Source organism: Manacus candei, unplaced genomic scaffold (assembly GCF_025592945.1).
Source record: "Manacus candei isolate 608988 ecotype Guabito, Panama unplaced genomic scaffold, ASM2559294v1 h1tg000082l, whole genome shotgun sequence".
Classification (NCBI taxonomy): Eukaryota; Metazoa; Chordata; class Aves; order Passeriformes; family Pipridae; genus Manacus; species Manacus candei.
In genome coordinates this window covers 4,115,693-4,130,139 of record NW_026138130.1, presented here as the reverse complement: position 1 = coordinate 4,130,139, position 14,447 = coordinate 4,115,693, and the positions used below count along the sequence as shown (strand labels likewise).

The window sequence follows — 14,447 nt, the reverse complement described above, 5'->3', positions numbered from 1 at the left end:
ATACCAACAGTGAAGTGTGTGGTTGACTGAATCTCTTAGGAATTTAAACAGCTCCTTCTAGGGACTCAAAGCAGAATATTCAATAACTGTTTGTTTACAATCATCTTCCATATCTCACTGTTGCAGCTGAGTCAGGGGCTTTTATTCTCTTGCTTTTACTCGTGTGTATTGCTTTGATGTCTACCCAAGAGTTCAGCACAGAGTTCACATTGTTTGTGCATGTCCCTCTCCCCTTTCTGCAAAGAAGTTTGTTGGCTTCTGTTTCTAATATTAGTAAACTCAATCTGCACAGGAACCCAGTTTTAAAAGAAAAAGTCTATACAATCCTTTATATGTTTATAGAGAGTATAAACCATAGTGATATCAAATGCTGTTGCCTGTAATGAAAAAAAAGTGGTATCATCAAAATTTGTTTTCCTTTCCCCCTCAAACCATTACACGTGGTTTCTGTGGCAAATTCTACAGACCAGCAAAACCAAAAAAAAAAGTGTCTTTTGAGCCAATAGCTGAGGTCAGTTCCTGTGCTCAGAAAGTAGCCACTAATTCTTAAAGTGCTGCCTTTAAAAAAGATAAGAAACCATTAAGCATGAAAGAGTGATTCAATCTTCACTTCAGCACAGAGCAAAGTATCCCTGGGTTACACTAAATACAACTTTGGAAAAAAAAGTCCCAACCCCCAGATAAGACCAAACCACAATTAGATTAGATACACCCATGAACATATCCCCACAAATCCCATCATCCTACTGGGATAATGACTAAGTTTTCATCTTTAAGGCAACGTCTGGCACTCAGAACATCTGCCCAACAAAGTTCCCAGAAGGCAAAGATCCCAGTTACAGCTACTACTGCTGGGCTGTCTCCCCACACAAAAATAACCTTACAGGCTATATGCTAACTGAACTAACATCTCCTTGTTGGCCATGATGGTCTGTCCAGGTTGTACAGAGGAAGTTTAACACTGATGATGTCTATGTGGCACTTGTTCTATGGATAATAAGCAGAGTATTTCAGACCACTGAATTGGCTAAAACTGACCACTATTATTAATTTTTTACTCTTCTGAATAATTATTCTTGTCTCAGAATTCAATTTAAGGTGTGGAAAAAAACCCAAGTGCAACAGGTGAATACAAACCAGTGAGATCCTACCGACCTAGGAAAATCTAAACCCCTTCAAGTTTAAAAGGCGTAAGGCATTCATTCAGCTTGGAAGAAAACTCGAGGAATTAACCTCTTCCCTTACCCAGAATTCTGCTTTGCCATTGCCCTTCTTGCAGCGCTCTGCCAGGACCGACACACCCACAGTCACCTCAGACAGAGGCTCTTCTGCTGCTTTCATCAGCACAATCTGGATCACCCGTCCCTCATAAATGTGGGCATCAAACGTCGACTTCCATTCGGGATACATGGTCGGTTTCCTCTGGACCAGAGTTTTTCCTCTCTCTGAAAGCCAAAATAACCCCAAAGAGGACAGAAATTGTAAAATCAAATAATGTAGGTCTAGTACTTAACAAAATAAAAGAGGAAATACTTGTACTGATACTAAAAGCAGATTTACTGCTTCTTTTGCTGTGGTTGGGACGAAGTTTAAATATTCGGTTCAAATGTTCATGACTTGGAAGGTAAATCTCAGCCTGACAAACAGGAATGCAAAGGCAGTGAAGGTGTTAACATGTAGCCAGAGACCAGGAGGTACAAACCCCATTGAGGAATTTCAGAAGCTAGTTTAGTCAATCACAACTGGACAGGGAATATTTCATGGCTCCTTTCTGGTGTAAATCTCCATGATGTGTCATCTGATCACAGTGAATACCTACTGCTCTAAGATAAATTAAGGAACACCTTACACTGACCCAGTTTAAATTGAAACCAGCATCTGAGAGATGAAAGGTTTCACATTTCATTAATCTACTTCCAAGTTAAGAATGCAAGTGAAATGTTGGGATAAGTCACTCTCCTTGACATTGTACTCTGTCTATACCATGACTGCTACTTTTTAAAGGACATTTCAGGGCCTTATCTGTCCTCTCTAGCACATGCAGACCTTGTGTCAATAAGGAACAAGAAAAAAGATGAAATAACATCAAAAAAGTATTTTTCTCTTTTTTTTCTTGGTAACATTTACCCAATCTCCCACAAGAATATCTCAGCAGACTCCTTTGTTAGGAGTTTTACAGTGTTTCACTGTTCTTATTAGATGGATTTTTTTTTTTCTTTTCACCAACAAAGGTTGGACTGGATGATCCTTGCAGTCCTTTCATGCCTGGTATTCTATGCTTCTAATACACAGCTTCAGTCTCTCTTGCTACCCATTAAGCTAATTTCTTCCTGTCCTTACCTCAGGCAGAGAAAACAGCCAGTGACTGCACAATCTGTAACAAGCATATTTCTAGATCTGGGTCTCTTAGTCCCATCAACACATCCAAAATGATGTTGCCTTCCAAGCAACCACATCCAGCTCTTCCCTGTGACCCTGGCACACAAATGGCACCTCCCAGTTTTTCTCTGTGATTTGCTGCCAAGCCAATTATTCTCCATTTGCGTGCAGGAAAATGAATATTATTTTCTACATTCTACACAATTTCTTCTATTTATCAAGATCATTCATTGTAATAAAAGTGCTTTCTAAGTGCCTTTCCAGCTCTGAATGATCCATTTGTTGTTATGATAGCAAGGCAGTAGAAAAGCAGATTAAATAGTTGGACCTTTCCACAAGAAGCTGCAGTGTGGTCTGTTAGAACCTTAATATTTTAAAATCTTCCTGGAAACTCAAGGCAAATTCAGTGTTCATTCATTAACAGCTTGCTGGACGACTCCACTCAGTCGTGCTGAGCTCTGCAAACAAGAGTAGGGAATTATGTCCTTGTACTGCTTTATTAGGGAATTCCTGCCAACAGCAGCACTGCAAATCACAGCTTGGACAGCAGACCTGAGCTGCCTGCCAAAGGACATTCCCAAATGCTCCGAAATGGCCACCTGAGGACCTCCTCCATTGCAAAGCAAACTTGCAAAGCATTCCTCCTCAGTCAAAAGCTTCTCTCTTGAATTTGGGAAACTCTGCAGACAGAAAAACCTTGAATCCTTCACAGTGCAAACCTACTTCCAGAGCCCCATACTACGGAAAAATGTGAAAATATTATCACAGAATCATAGAATCGTTTAGATTGAAAAAGAGTGTTAAGATCATCAAGCCCAACCATTACCCCAGCGCTGTCCAGGCCACCACTAACCCACGTCCCCAAGTGCCACATGTGCACATCTTTTTAAATCCCTCCAGGGATGGTGACTCCACTGCTTCCCTGGACAGGCTGGTCCAGTGCTTGACAACCCTTTTGGTGGAGACATTTGCCCTGATATCCAATATAAACCTCCATGGCACAACCTGAGGCCCTTTCTTCTCGTCCTGTCACTTGTTACTTGGGAGAAGAGCCTGACCCCCATCTGGCCACAACCTCCTGTCAGGGAGTTGGAGAGTGCAAGAAGGTTCCCTCCTTTTCTCCAGGCTGAGCCCCACCAGTTCCCTCAGCTGCTCCTCACAGGACTTGTGCTCCAGGCCCTTCCCCAGCCCTGTTGCCCTTCTCTGGACTTGCTCCAGCACCTCGATGTCTTTCTTCTTCTGAGGGATCCAAAATTGAACCCAGGATTTGAGGTGCAGCCTCTCCAGTGCCAAGAGCAGGGGCACAACCACTTCCCTGTTTGTGGTGAAAGTACACAGGGAGAGCTCAAACAAAACAGATTTTAGAGAATGTTAGGATGGACAATGGATGCAAGGGGGGATTAAAAGCAGGCTCTCTGTACAGCAAGGCTTTTACACTGGCCTACTTTTTGGGTTGCTAAAGCCAGACCCCTTCATCAAAAAGGCACACTTCAGGAGGCAGCCTTGGGAATAGGAGAAATTGCACTTATTTGTAGAATCTTTAACAATACTTCAGGGTTTGCAGGAACAGCAGCAGTTTGTAGAAGAGTTGGTAATACTCTTTGTAAGATTCTTAGATGGGCAGAGAACTATTTCAGTCTGTTCACAGGACTCTGCCTTTTCCCACGTCCCAGTTAAGACCTGCTTTGATCAGTCACTATATGAATTTTTACCCTATGTAAAACCATAAAGAAGGCATCTGAATTACTGGCAACAACTTCCAGCCTGGCCATGCTGCTTTTGCAGTTAAAATTGTACTAATCAAGATCTGTCATGGACCACATTGCCTGCCTGCAAATGAACAGTTAAGTGTTCAGGAAAGAACAGCCTTTAAGAACCCCTCCTGTGTTCAGGCCTCCTTTGCTTCTCTGTTAATACTACTGGCTCCAAAACATGTCACATGTTTGCAAATTGGCTTAATGCCTAATCATTAGGCAATATGACTTCCTTCTTCCTATACAATAAGCTTTTCCTTGATCATGCTTCAGCAGGCAAATCCAACAAAAAGCTATCTTGTCAAACTGACAACAGAAGCATCACATTGTTTTCCTGATTACCTCAATCACTTACTCCTCCAAGGTTCACTGCCCTCTCCTCCCCCGTTTTTTAATGCCTCAAAGACACATGGAAAGAAAGAGGGGAAATGTTGGCACAACTCTACTTTTCAAAAGCAAATGGCCGGGGGGGGGAAAAGAAAGAAGGTGGATTTATTTAGATCACTTTCACCTCTCCACACATTCTGGCAGCTGTGATACCTTCAACACCATTTCTTCAGAGGTTTTCCTAACACGCCAGGAAACTGCTACTTTGGAGCTGAATACATTTGCTTGATGACAACATTTTTTGGAAAGGGCACCATGCCTTGTATTTAAAGTTTAAAAGCAGTTTTTACCCTCAGGAATAAGGAGAAAGACCAATCACATTGTGAGGAAGAAGAAAATTCACCCTTTCCTGCATTCTTTGATGTTTTGTGAAGCTCTAGAGCCATACTGCAGGATTAAACTGCTCGGTCTAACCCAAAACAGCAATCCCCTCTTATCCTGTTTGGCTACAGTGGTGTATTCCAGCCAAATGTCACAAAATGTTACCTTTGGACCAGTGTCTGTAAAGATGAGGTCTTTGAAGGCTGAGTAAATAGAGAGGTGCTAAAATAACCTTGGGTGCAAGTAATTTCAAGCAAACAATTCTGCCAGAATGCCTCAGTTATGCCTGGCACTTGCAGAGCTGGAGAGGACATTGCTTTATCTAACATTTGCAAACCTCGCTCGTGCAAAATTCACAACTCACTTTAACCCAAGCCAAAGTGACTTTTCACCTGCTTCCCCACATATTTTGTGAATAATTGCGTTGGTGGTGAAGTAAGAAATTAGAAATCTCAGACATCATCCTATCAAGTGCTGAGCTCTCTGGCCACAGGACAAGAAAGCATTAATAAAGAAGCTTTGTTTTAAGGTGGAGGTGGATACAACAACCATTGTTATTTCTTCCATTCTGAAAGAAAAGCTCATGCTGAAGTGCTTGGCATGACAAGAACAGCAGGACTCGCTACTGTTCACAGACTAAGAAGGATTAGAGTATTTCTCAAAACTTACTCATATTCAGGAAAGCATCCCCATTTGTAACCTCACCTGTAGTCAATGATTCCTTCATCTTGATAGCACAGAAAGGCTGTAGCTGTTCTCCTTGATTCTGCACAGGTCCCAGCTCAAAGGAGTTGAAGGATATCCGTAAAAAGGGGGCCATTGCTCACAGTGATGCACAATCTAAGTGGAAATAAATAAATAAAAATCATTCAATAAAATACCTGGTCTGAGACTTGTAAGAGAGTGACACACATTTCCCAGCAGCCATCAGAGCTCCTGTTGAGGCTACAACCCCACAGCTCCTATTCAAGCACTGCTTTCAGGTGGCAGTGTACCAATCCTAGGAAGCATCCAGAGCTACTGATCCAACTGTGAGCCTCCATATCTGCACATACCAGGCAAAGAGAAGAGGGAGGGAGAAAAAGCACCAGCACCACCGTGTCACCTCTTTTAAAGTGTCAGGAATCACCAAAGTTCAAAACACCTGCAATATCTAAGTCAGCAAACAGGTGTTTCACTACAGTCTTCCCTCATTCTTAGGAGCTTCTGAACTGAGAGCAATTTCAGTTTACGACTCACAGCACCTTCAGCAACAGAGTTAGCCCTGTAGCTTGTATGTCAATATTGTTTTGTGAAGCAAAAATTACTTATTCAAAAGGTAAGAGAAAACAGTCATTAGATAGCAAGGCAATTCTAGTGCAATCAGAGAAGGAGGGATGCAGGGAAGGAGGGATTAGGAAAAAAGAGTTCACAAGGTAACAGGAAGAGATGATGAAAAAAAATAAAGACTTGAAACTGGCCTGAGCTGGCCTTTTGACTGCAGATTGTTAACCAGCTCAGTCAGGCAGCACTAGGAAGGACACTTCAAGCAATCCTGCACGTGCCAGCATTTTTTTAATGTACAGACATCGACCTGAGAAACAATTACCATTCCTCTTCTATCTCTTAAGGCCCATACAGTCATTTAGATAAAAGACTGAAATGAAGACTCTTTGCAGCAAACCAGCACTTGCACATCACACACTCTCCCCACGCGGAGACCATTTATAATAAATAGAAAACTTTTACGACCAACATTTATTGAGCTAGTTTTTATTAACTGACTGCTTCTCCACTTTCTTTTCTGTAAGAGTAAGACAGAGCTAGAAAACAGGTTTAGGATTACTTGGCACCCACCACTGCTCATCCCCCTGAAGAACTGAAAGCCAGGACTGTAATTCACATTCATGCAGAACGGTCACCCCGACTCACAATAAAGCAACAACCCTCCCACACTAATCCGCTGGTTATTGCAGCTTGGGGCACCATTTGATGAGACTGGAGATTGAGATGACCTCACAAAGCAAGAAAAATTAACAAATACCATCTGATAGCTCACTTTCACAAAGGCAACATGAGCACAACGCTCATCAAGAGCTGTAATGAGGAACATATTTCAGCTGCTCAAGGGGCCTCGTGCACACTGTGTTCAGAACTACCCCCAAGTGATCAGCCACGACTTGCCAGCACCAGATCACATATCATTACTACTCAACGTGGATGTAAAAGAAACCAGATTTCATCCTTGTTCACCTCAGGGAAGCAGCTCGAAGATCCAACCAAGCCATAGGCAGCAACAAGCCGGGTAGGTCAGCGTGTAGCTCCCACTGGAAAGTTTATTTGACAGAATTGCAGGATTACAGGATAATTCTGGCTGGAAGGGACAGCCCAGCTAGAAGTCACAATTTCCAGTAAGTCTGGGACAATACTAACAAAAAATTGGAAAACACTAACAAAGCTAAACTAACAATTGCACTGAGTTCACTCAGCCCATCTGACTCAAGCACACGTTAGTCCTGAAACAGAATACAAGGCTTTGCAACTTAGTTCTTTAACTCCAGATTAAGATACAATAGGAACAGGTACAATGCATATGCATGTTGAGTAATCCCACAGCCTTTCTCATTTTCAATGGCCAAATACATGTGAAGGCCACATTTTCAACTCTGCTTAGTAGTTTTGAATATGAGTATTTGTTGTATTCATTGTACTCAGCTTCAGTACATCTCAAATGCTCTCTTCTCTCTCAGAAATGCCACAAGACAAGTAGTTGAGCAGTTAGGAGAAAACACCAATATCCCAGAGTTTCTGATGATATTCAAAGTCCAAGGTCACAGTGAAAACTAGAAGAAAACTGTTTGCTTTTACATTTAACAACAGCTTTAAAAAAACCCCCTAAACCACAATGAACTCAACAGCTACCCGTTCTTGCCAAGTTTCTCTACTCTTATATATTGTGCTTTTTTCACAGAAGTAGAGATCTTAAATGTCTGCATGCAAACTCTCACTATATGTTATAGACTCTACGTGACACATGGAGGTTAAGTGAGAAAGGAGGGTTTGAATTTGCTCCTCAGATGTATTTTCCAGCCATTGTCTACGCTAAGATGCGCAGTGAGATCACTGACAAGGATCAGCTGCACTGCTGTAAACAAAAACATACCCCACTAAAACTGTTTTTGGCAGCAAAACTCAGTGAGAGAGATTAATTTTAATTCAACAAAGTTTCTCAAAATCCCTGCTGAATACACTCATCCAAAAGTGTTCTCACATTTGAAAAGCAATAACGTTGAAAGCAATACATAAGCTTTGCTTGTTGCACTTTAGACAAGAGTCCCCCTCTAGTCTCCATGACTGTCACAGATGTGACAGCACAAGCACTGACTCTTGTTTTAGGAGCTGTACCTGTCAGGAATTGAAACTGCTATAAAAAAATCAAGGGAGATTTTACAATCTACTCATACAATCTGCATTGCAGCTATGAAGTATTAAAGCCAAACTGCTTCCCTAAAGGCCAGATTTTATCCAAACCAAATGGTGGAAAAACTGAGACACGAGCTCCAAGAGCATTGCTATTCTAAATGACAGGTTCAGTATCTCAAACAGTTCCAAAGCCACGTGCTATCTGAAAAAAAACTAAGGGAAAAACCTTCCAGTAACATCACTCTATATGAGGTACATGGTGGTGGCCCCACTGGTTCAGAGCACACCATCAGATGCTGTCCAGTACCATGTTCATTTTGTCAAGGATCCCTGATCTGCTCTGTTGCAAACTCAACCCATGTTCTACATTCTGGGATAGATTCTATGAAATCCACAGTACTTTCCATGCAGCTTTAAAACTGAGAGTTTTCTACTATTTAATATTGAAAGAGAATCAACAGTGTTACTATCAACTACAGAGTGAGGGGGGAAAAAATCTTCACATCATCAAATGTCAACATTTGCTGGATGAACAAATGTTCAGTTTTCACAAGGATGTAACATGCAGTTTTAAGGAAATCTTCAAAGCAAATTAAGATCTTAAATATTCCAAGAAGAATTTTATCAAGATTTGCTAGCGCGAGATTCACATTAGATTAAAAATCTTCACGCAGACTGAAGGGACAAAGGGTAAATTCTGTAATTTCTCTCCTTCCAATGGTGCCCAGCAGCAATCAGGGACTCGCTCTGCAACCCAAGGCAGCACTTGCCAGGGTTCCTTTGTTGCTGTAATTCTGCCTGGTTATAAACAGGGAGGGCAAACCAGCTCTAACACAACCCAGAAACAAAGACACGGTTGTAACTGCTACACAAAGCAGGAAATAACATCAAAGCAGTGGATCATCTGGAGGAAAAACAGTGGATCATCTGGAGGAAACGCTGATACTGGTCGACAACAGAGCACTGAAGAGACTAAAAAACGAATGGGCACAAGCAGAGCATAGACTGGTCCATCATTGATACGGACCATATATCCAAGAAAAACACAACTGAGAAAGCTCCCCCTCTGATTTCTTTGCAGTAGTCTGTCAAACATTTTGCAAACAGATGTAAAGCTGTACACACATCATGGCTTTTCCATGCTGTCTCACAGAACTGCTCTGGGTGGCATGAAATGCCTGCTTCCTGCTTAGCTCCCTCTGAGGCTGCTTCCAAGGCCACACAACTGCTCTGGGAAACACCAACACTGGCAGGCAGCACCTCACATGGCTGACCAGTTGGTGTTCTTCCCTGAAAAGATGCAGCAGTAACTTTTTTAAGATGCAAAAGTATAGTTTATTTCCAACTTGCAGGTATCCTTTCTTTCCACAAGGGTTTCCTGTCCTCCATTCTGGCAATGGACAAGGCGTTCAAGAGACACAGCAACGATTTACTGCCCAACTAATTGCCCCCACAGCACTTCCAAAAACATGCACAAAGTCCTCCTTCCTCTTTATGTACAGCCTACAAAGGTGCTTATGCTGCTTTCATGGCAATAATACGAGAGAAGGCTGCAAATAGTGATGCTGGAAGAGTGATTATCATCCTTCACCTGTGCACACCGTGTTTTTATTGCTCCCAGGTGTGACAACCCACACTCCCTTCACATGTATTCTTTCAGCTGATGATCCAAGAGAGAAAAACAATACTTGTGCTGCAGGAAAATTCACTGAACCAGAGGAACAATCATGCTAACCACTGTCTACTCTGCACACCTATGATTAGTCTGCAGAGACTTTTAGCAGGTTCTGTTAAAATCCCTGGTCTCTATTTGATGCTCTGTAGGTGGAAGCCAATCTAAAAATGAAGTCAGTTTAAAAGGAGCTTATTATATTTGCTGTTATCAGCCATGTCAAAAAGACACACAGCAGCATTCTTCATCATCTGGACTTCCCTAGGCACTACTGCTCCCCAAGGAAACCCCGAAAAACATACTTATATCCAACCTCAGATCACTGCACATCATGATGCTGAACACTCACAGCTGCCAGAGATGGCAGCTTTAAAACAGCCCAGTTAACTACAGTTTCTGCAGTAATATTTCTAAACCAGTGAAAATTCTAAAAATTTTAACACCAAAATTCAATTCACTTGCTGTTAAACTCACTGCAAATGATTTCTTTTTGGTTGTTCATAATTTCAAAATGACAACTCTGTACACTAAATTCTATTGTAAATTATGCAAGTTTTGGGGTTTACTTCATCTTTTCTTTTTTTTTTTAAATAGTACAAGTCCTAAGCCTAACTTGGAAAAAATGTAGTTACCATTTCCTTCCCTTCCTCCCCCAAGTATTTTTTTTCAGATACTTCTGCTTTTGTTGGGTTAGGCCAAGGCCAGAAACAGAAACAATTACATAATAAAATCTGTCACTGTGTTGCAACAGTCTGGAGAAGAATCCATCTAGATAAGCCATGCAGCAAGAGAAGTCCCTTGGTTTCATCCCACTTGGCCAGAAGCACAGATAATTCTGAATTTCCACACTTTTTCTGCGTATTCAGCAGCCCCCAAACTGCCCAATTTTGTGGCTGCTGTCTGAATTGCTGGTATTTCCCCAACACTCTCAAGGCTGAAAAAATTTACTGATACTTTCCCTTATCGTTACAATGAGAAACTCCTCAAAATATGAGCTCCAGAAGCCTTTATTTGAACAGGCCAATTCTTTCAATCCTGGCAGTGCAAACTCCTGGGAAGCTTGAGGGGAAAGCAGATTGCAGGCAAGAGAGAGCTAAAGCAGACCTGATCCTGTGGGGTTTTTTTTGGAAGATGTGCAGCCCAACTTATTTGATCACATGATAACATACAATTAGCTCAGCAACAACAGTTGACTGTTCTTAAAGTGGTTTCAGGTGCATTGAGGAAGACAAATCTGAGTTTTACACTAAAAGATCAGCAAGTTGAGGAAATTCTAGGCTCTGAAATAGGTAGCAGGACAGGCTGTCACACAGCATATGCTGCAAGATACAAAAAGCAGTTTACACTGAACATCCTTTTTTTTTTGGAAGGGGAAAAAGAACATTTGGAGCAACAAAGCTGGCTTTTCCAATATTCCACAACCACTACTTGGTGGGAAGAAGGGGGAAGTACTGTCAGATGTTTTTTCTTTAGGAGTGCATAAGAAATAGCCATTTAAGTAATTTTTTTAAAGTCCCGAGTTCTCCTTCCTCTGTGAACACGCAGGACTAAACATGATAATAATAATACTATGAGCTGCTGTTTGTTACCATTGCCAAAATCAAGCTTGAAACAAAAGTACAAATGAATCCTCTTCATCAACTTCAAACCCAAATATCCAACATTAAAAGCATACAAGAGAGGAAACACTGTCCAGAGCCCAAAGACTTTGTTCATTATTTCTGATAGCACAAATGATATCTTTGTTAAATAGCAGCTGCAACAACATGAAGGTTTAATACAACAGGGCTGGCTGGCCAGATCCTTATGAACCTCTAGGAGAGTGAAGAATTCATTAATATCAAATTACACTATGAAGTGGGAGAATGTCCAAAATACTTAGGTAGGAGGCAGGCCTTGGTTTTTCTCTATCCACGCATGATTTCAGCATAATTAGGACATGGGGAGTAAGTAGAGGTCGAGGGCTTTTTTTTCTGCAATTGAATAACACAATCCCTTCTGAGGGAGGATGAAAAACCCTATTAGGTGAAAGGGATGAAGTTACATCTCTTTTCCACTATAACAACACACCTTATAGCCAAGCTATACTCTGTGTCACTAAAGAGAGCACTGGAAGTCTGCTGAGTCTGAGCCCCTGAGCAGCTCTCAGCTCCCACTTCCTTAGCAATGGCCAGGAAATTTGCCAGTATTTAGCCAGCATGACTAAATTGCAAAACTGTACGTCAAGTTTATCATGTGAATAGGAGTTCTCTGAAGGAAGCAAGCCATTCTGCAAAGGCTTTTCCTGCAATAATCACTACACTATGAAAGCTGAGCTACTCACAGCTTTCAGAAGTACCAAACCAAAGGAAAAGAGCCAAAGAAAATCCAATATTTTGTACAGTACCTGTTTAGGTACCACCATAATCAAGCACAGAGGGATCCACATTCAGGCATATTCCAGCAGTATCCTTTAACAGAGGAGTTACACAGCAAGCTCATCCTCCACCTTACTCTTGCTGAGTATTTTTATCTAGGATTCATTATAACGTTTTCCAGCCTTTCAGTGCCTAAAGAGGCTCCAAGAGAGCTGGAGAGGGACTTGGACAAGGGTCTGGAGTGATAGGACAAAGGGGAATGGCTTCCCACTGACAGAGGGCAGGGTTAGGTTGGAGATTAGGAAGGAATTCTTCCCTGTGAGGGTGGTCAGGCCCTGGCACAGGTTGCCCAGAGAAGCTGTGGATGCTCCATCCCTGGAAGTGTCCAAGGCCAGGTTGGACAGAGCTCTGAGCAACCTGGGCTAGTGGAAAGTGTCCCTGCCCATGGCAGGGGGTTGGAACTAGATGATCTTTAAGGTCCCTTCCAACACAAACCCTTCTAGAATTCCACGATTTTCTTCCCAATTATAAGCTTCCCAGAAACTGAGATATATTTCCCAGAAAGAATAATAGAAAATGCCAACAACATATTTTCAAACCTAACAGAAAATAACTGCCTTCTTCTTCAAAACACTGGAGGGGTTTTGTGCTGGTTTTTGTGTTGGTTTTCTATTTTTTTTTTAATTTTATATTTTCCACTAAATTCCCTTCACGCTGAAAAAGCCAAATGCCATAAAGACAGTATGCTAATCACATAATTTTTTAAGAAAAAAAGAGAGATTTATAATGTGTCTTATTGTAAATGTACTGGGTTAATGTCTCTATATAAACAATGAAGAGGCAAAAAATGGAAATAGAGAAACTGGACATTCAACAGAAATATAAAAAATGCCTTCTAAAACACTCCAGTAAGAAAATGATTTTACTTTGGACTTGTGAAAACATCAGCAGATTATGCAGTCTAAGTGCCTCTCAAAGAGCACAAGTCTTCAAGCCAGAAATTTATACTATTGCCAGCACCATGACCTAATCCTCCAAGTATCTGGAAAACTAGAATATTCATTAGCTGAGAGAACTATATCATCATTCATGCACGCTGGAAATCTGCTGCTCAGATAACCTCATCAGAGGGAATACAGTTCAGTCCATCCAAGCCTTTCAAACTAAAAGGACACGAGCCGTGAACCAAAATTTTTGCTCATTAACTGTGTATCAAGTTGTGGGAGTAGATCCTGTCCAGCCTCCTGACTGCATCCAGCACTGCTGGGGTTGTTTGGTTTGCTTTTTTGAGATGCCATTTTTCCCCTGGGGAGCACAAACATTCAGTCTCTTCAGTCAGAGCCCTCAGGCTCAGGGAGCTGGGGCTGTTCAGCCTGGAGAAGAGAAGGTTGTGTGGAGACCTCACAGCACCTTCCAGTGCATGAAGGGGCCCTACAGGGAAGCTGGAGAAGGGACTCTTCGTCAGGGACTGCAAGAAGGGAAATTTAGGTTGGATACACAGAAGAAATTCTTTACTGTGAGGGTGTTGAGGCCCTGGCACATTTTCCCCACAGAACCTGTGTATGTCCCATCCCTGGAAGTGTCCAAGGCCAGGTTGGACAGGGCTTGAAGCAACCTGGAAGGTGCCTCTGTCCATGGCAGGGGGGTTGGAACTAGATGACATTTAAGGTCCTTTCCAACCCAAAGGCCAAATAGGCCAAATCTGCCTTCCTGAGCTTGATGCTGTTTTTCCTTGCTATTTTTTGGTACTTAAAGGCTTCTCAGGGTAGGTAGAAATCATCCTCTATCCTTTTGTTTTTATCCTTTTTGGTTTTTTTTTTTCATTACCAGGAATGTGAAAGCCAAAACCCACAAAATAAATTAAATAACCAATATAAGCCAACTTAATCAAGACTTTTTCCATGGTTTATTAACTGAAAGTAAACAGTGAATCCACACACAGTTACATGCATCACTACCTGAGAAGGCATCTCTCACTTTTGAAATGAAGAGAGAAAACAAACACAACTGAGATCCACTGAGGGATGTGTAGGATGATGCTAAATAAGGAATGGTCACTGATAAGGAGAAATTGGAAAAAAAGAAACAGAACCAAAATTCACTTTTAATTAATACAGCGTTTGCTCCTGGTGTAATTTCAAAGTTCGGGCTTAGACTTTCAAAAACATAAGAAAC

General features: G+C 41.6%; 1 protein-coding gene across 2 annotated transcripts in view; it reads right to left on the bottom strand.

Annotated features, from left to right (window-relative positions):
* The window catches only part of PRKCD (protein kinase C delta), a 60,290-nt gene that overhangs the window by 22,355 nt on the left and 23,488 nt on the right, over positions 1 to 14,447 (bottom strand). For both annotated transcript variants that reach the window (XM_051811420.1, XM_051811421.1), the window contains exons 2-3: positions 5,547 to 5,681; positions 1,246 to 1,445 (exon numbers count right to left, since the gene is read on the bottom strand). In XM_051811420.1, coding sequence (XP_051667380.1) covers positions 1,246 to 1,445; positions 5,547 to 5,661 — 315 coding nt within the window. In that variant the 5' untranslated portion in view covers positions 5,662 to 5,681. The remainder of the gene's footprint in view (positions 1 to 1,245; positions 1,446 to 5,546; positions 5,682 to 14,447) is intronic.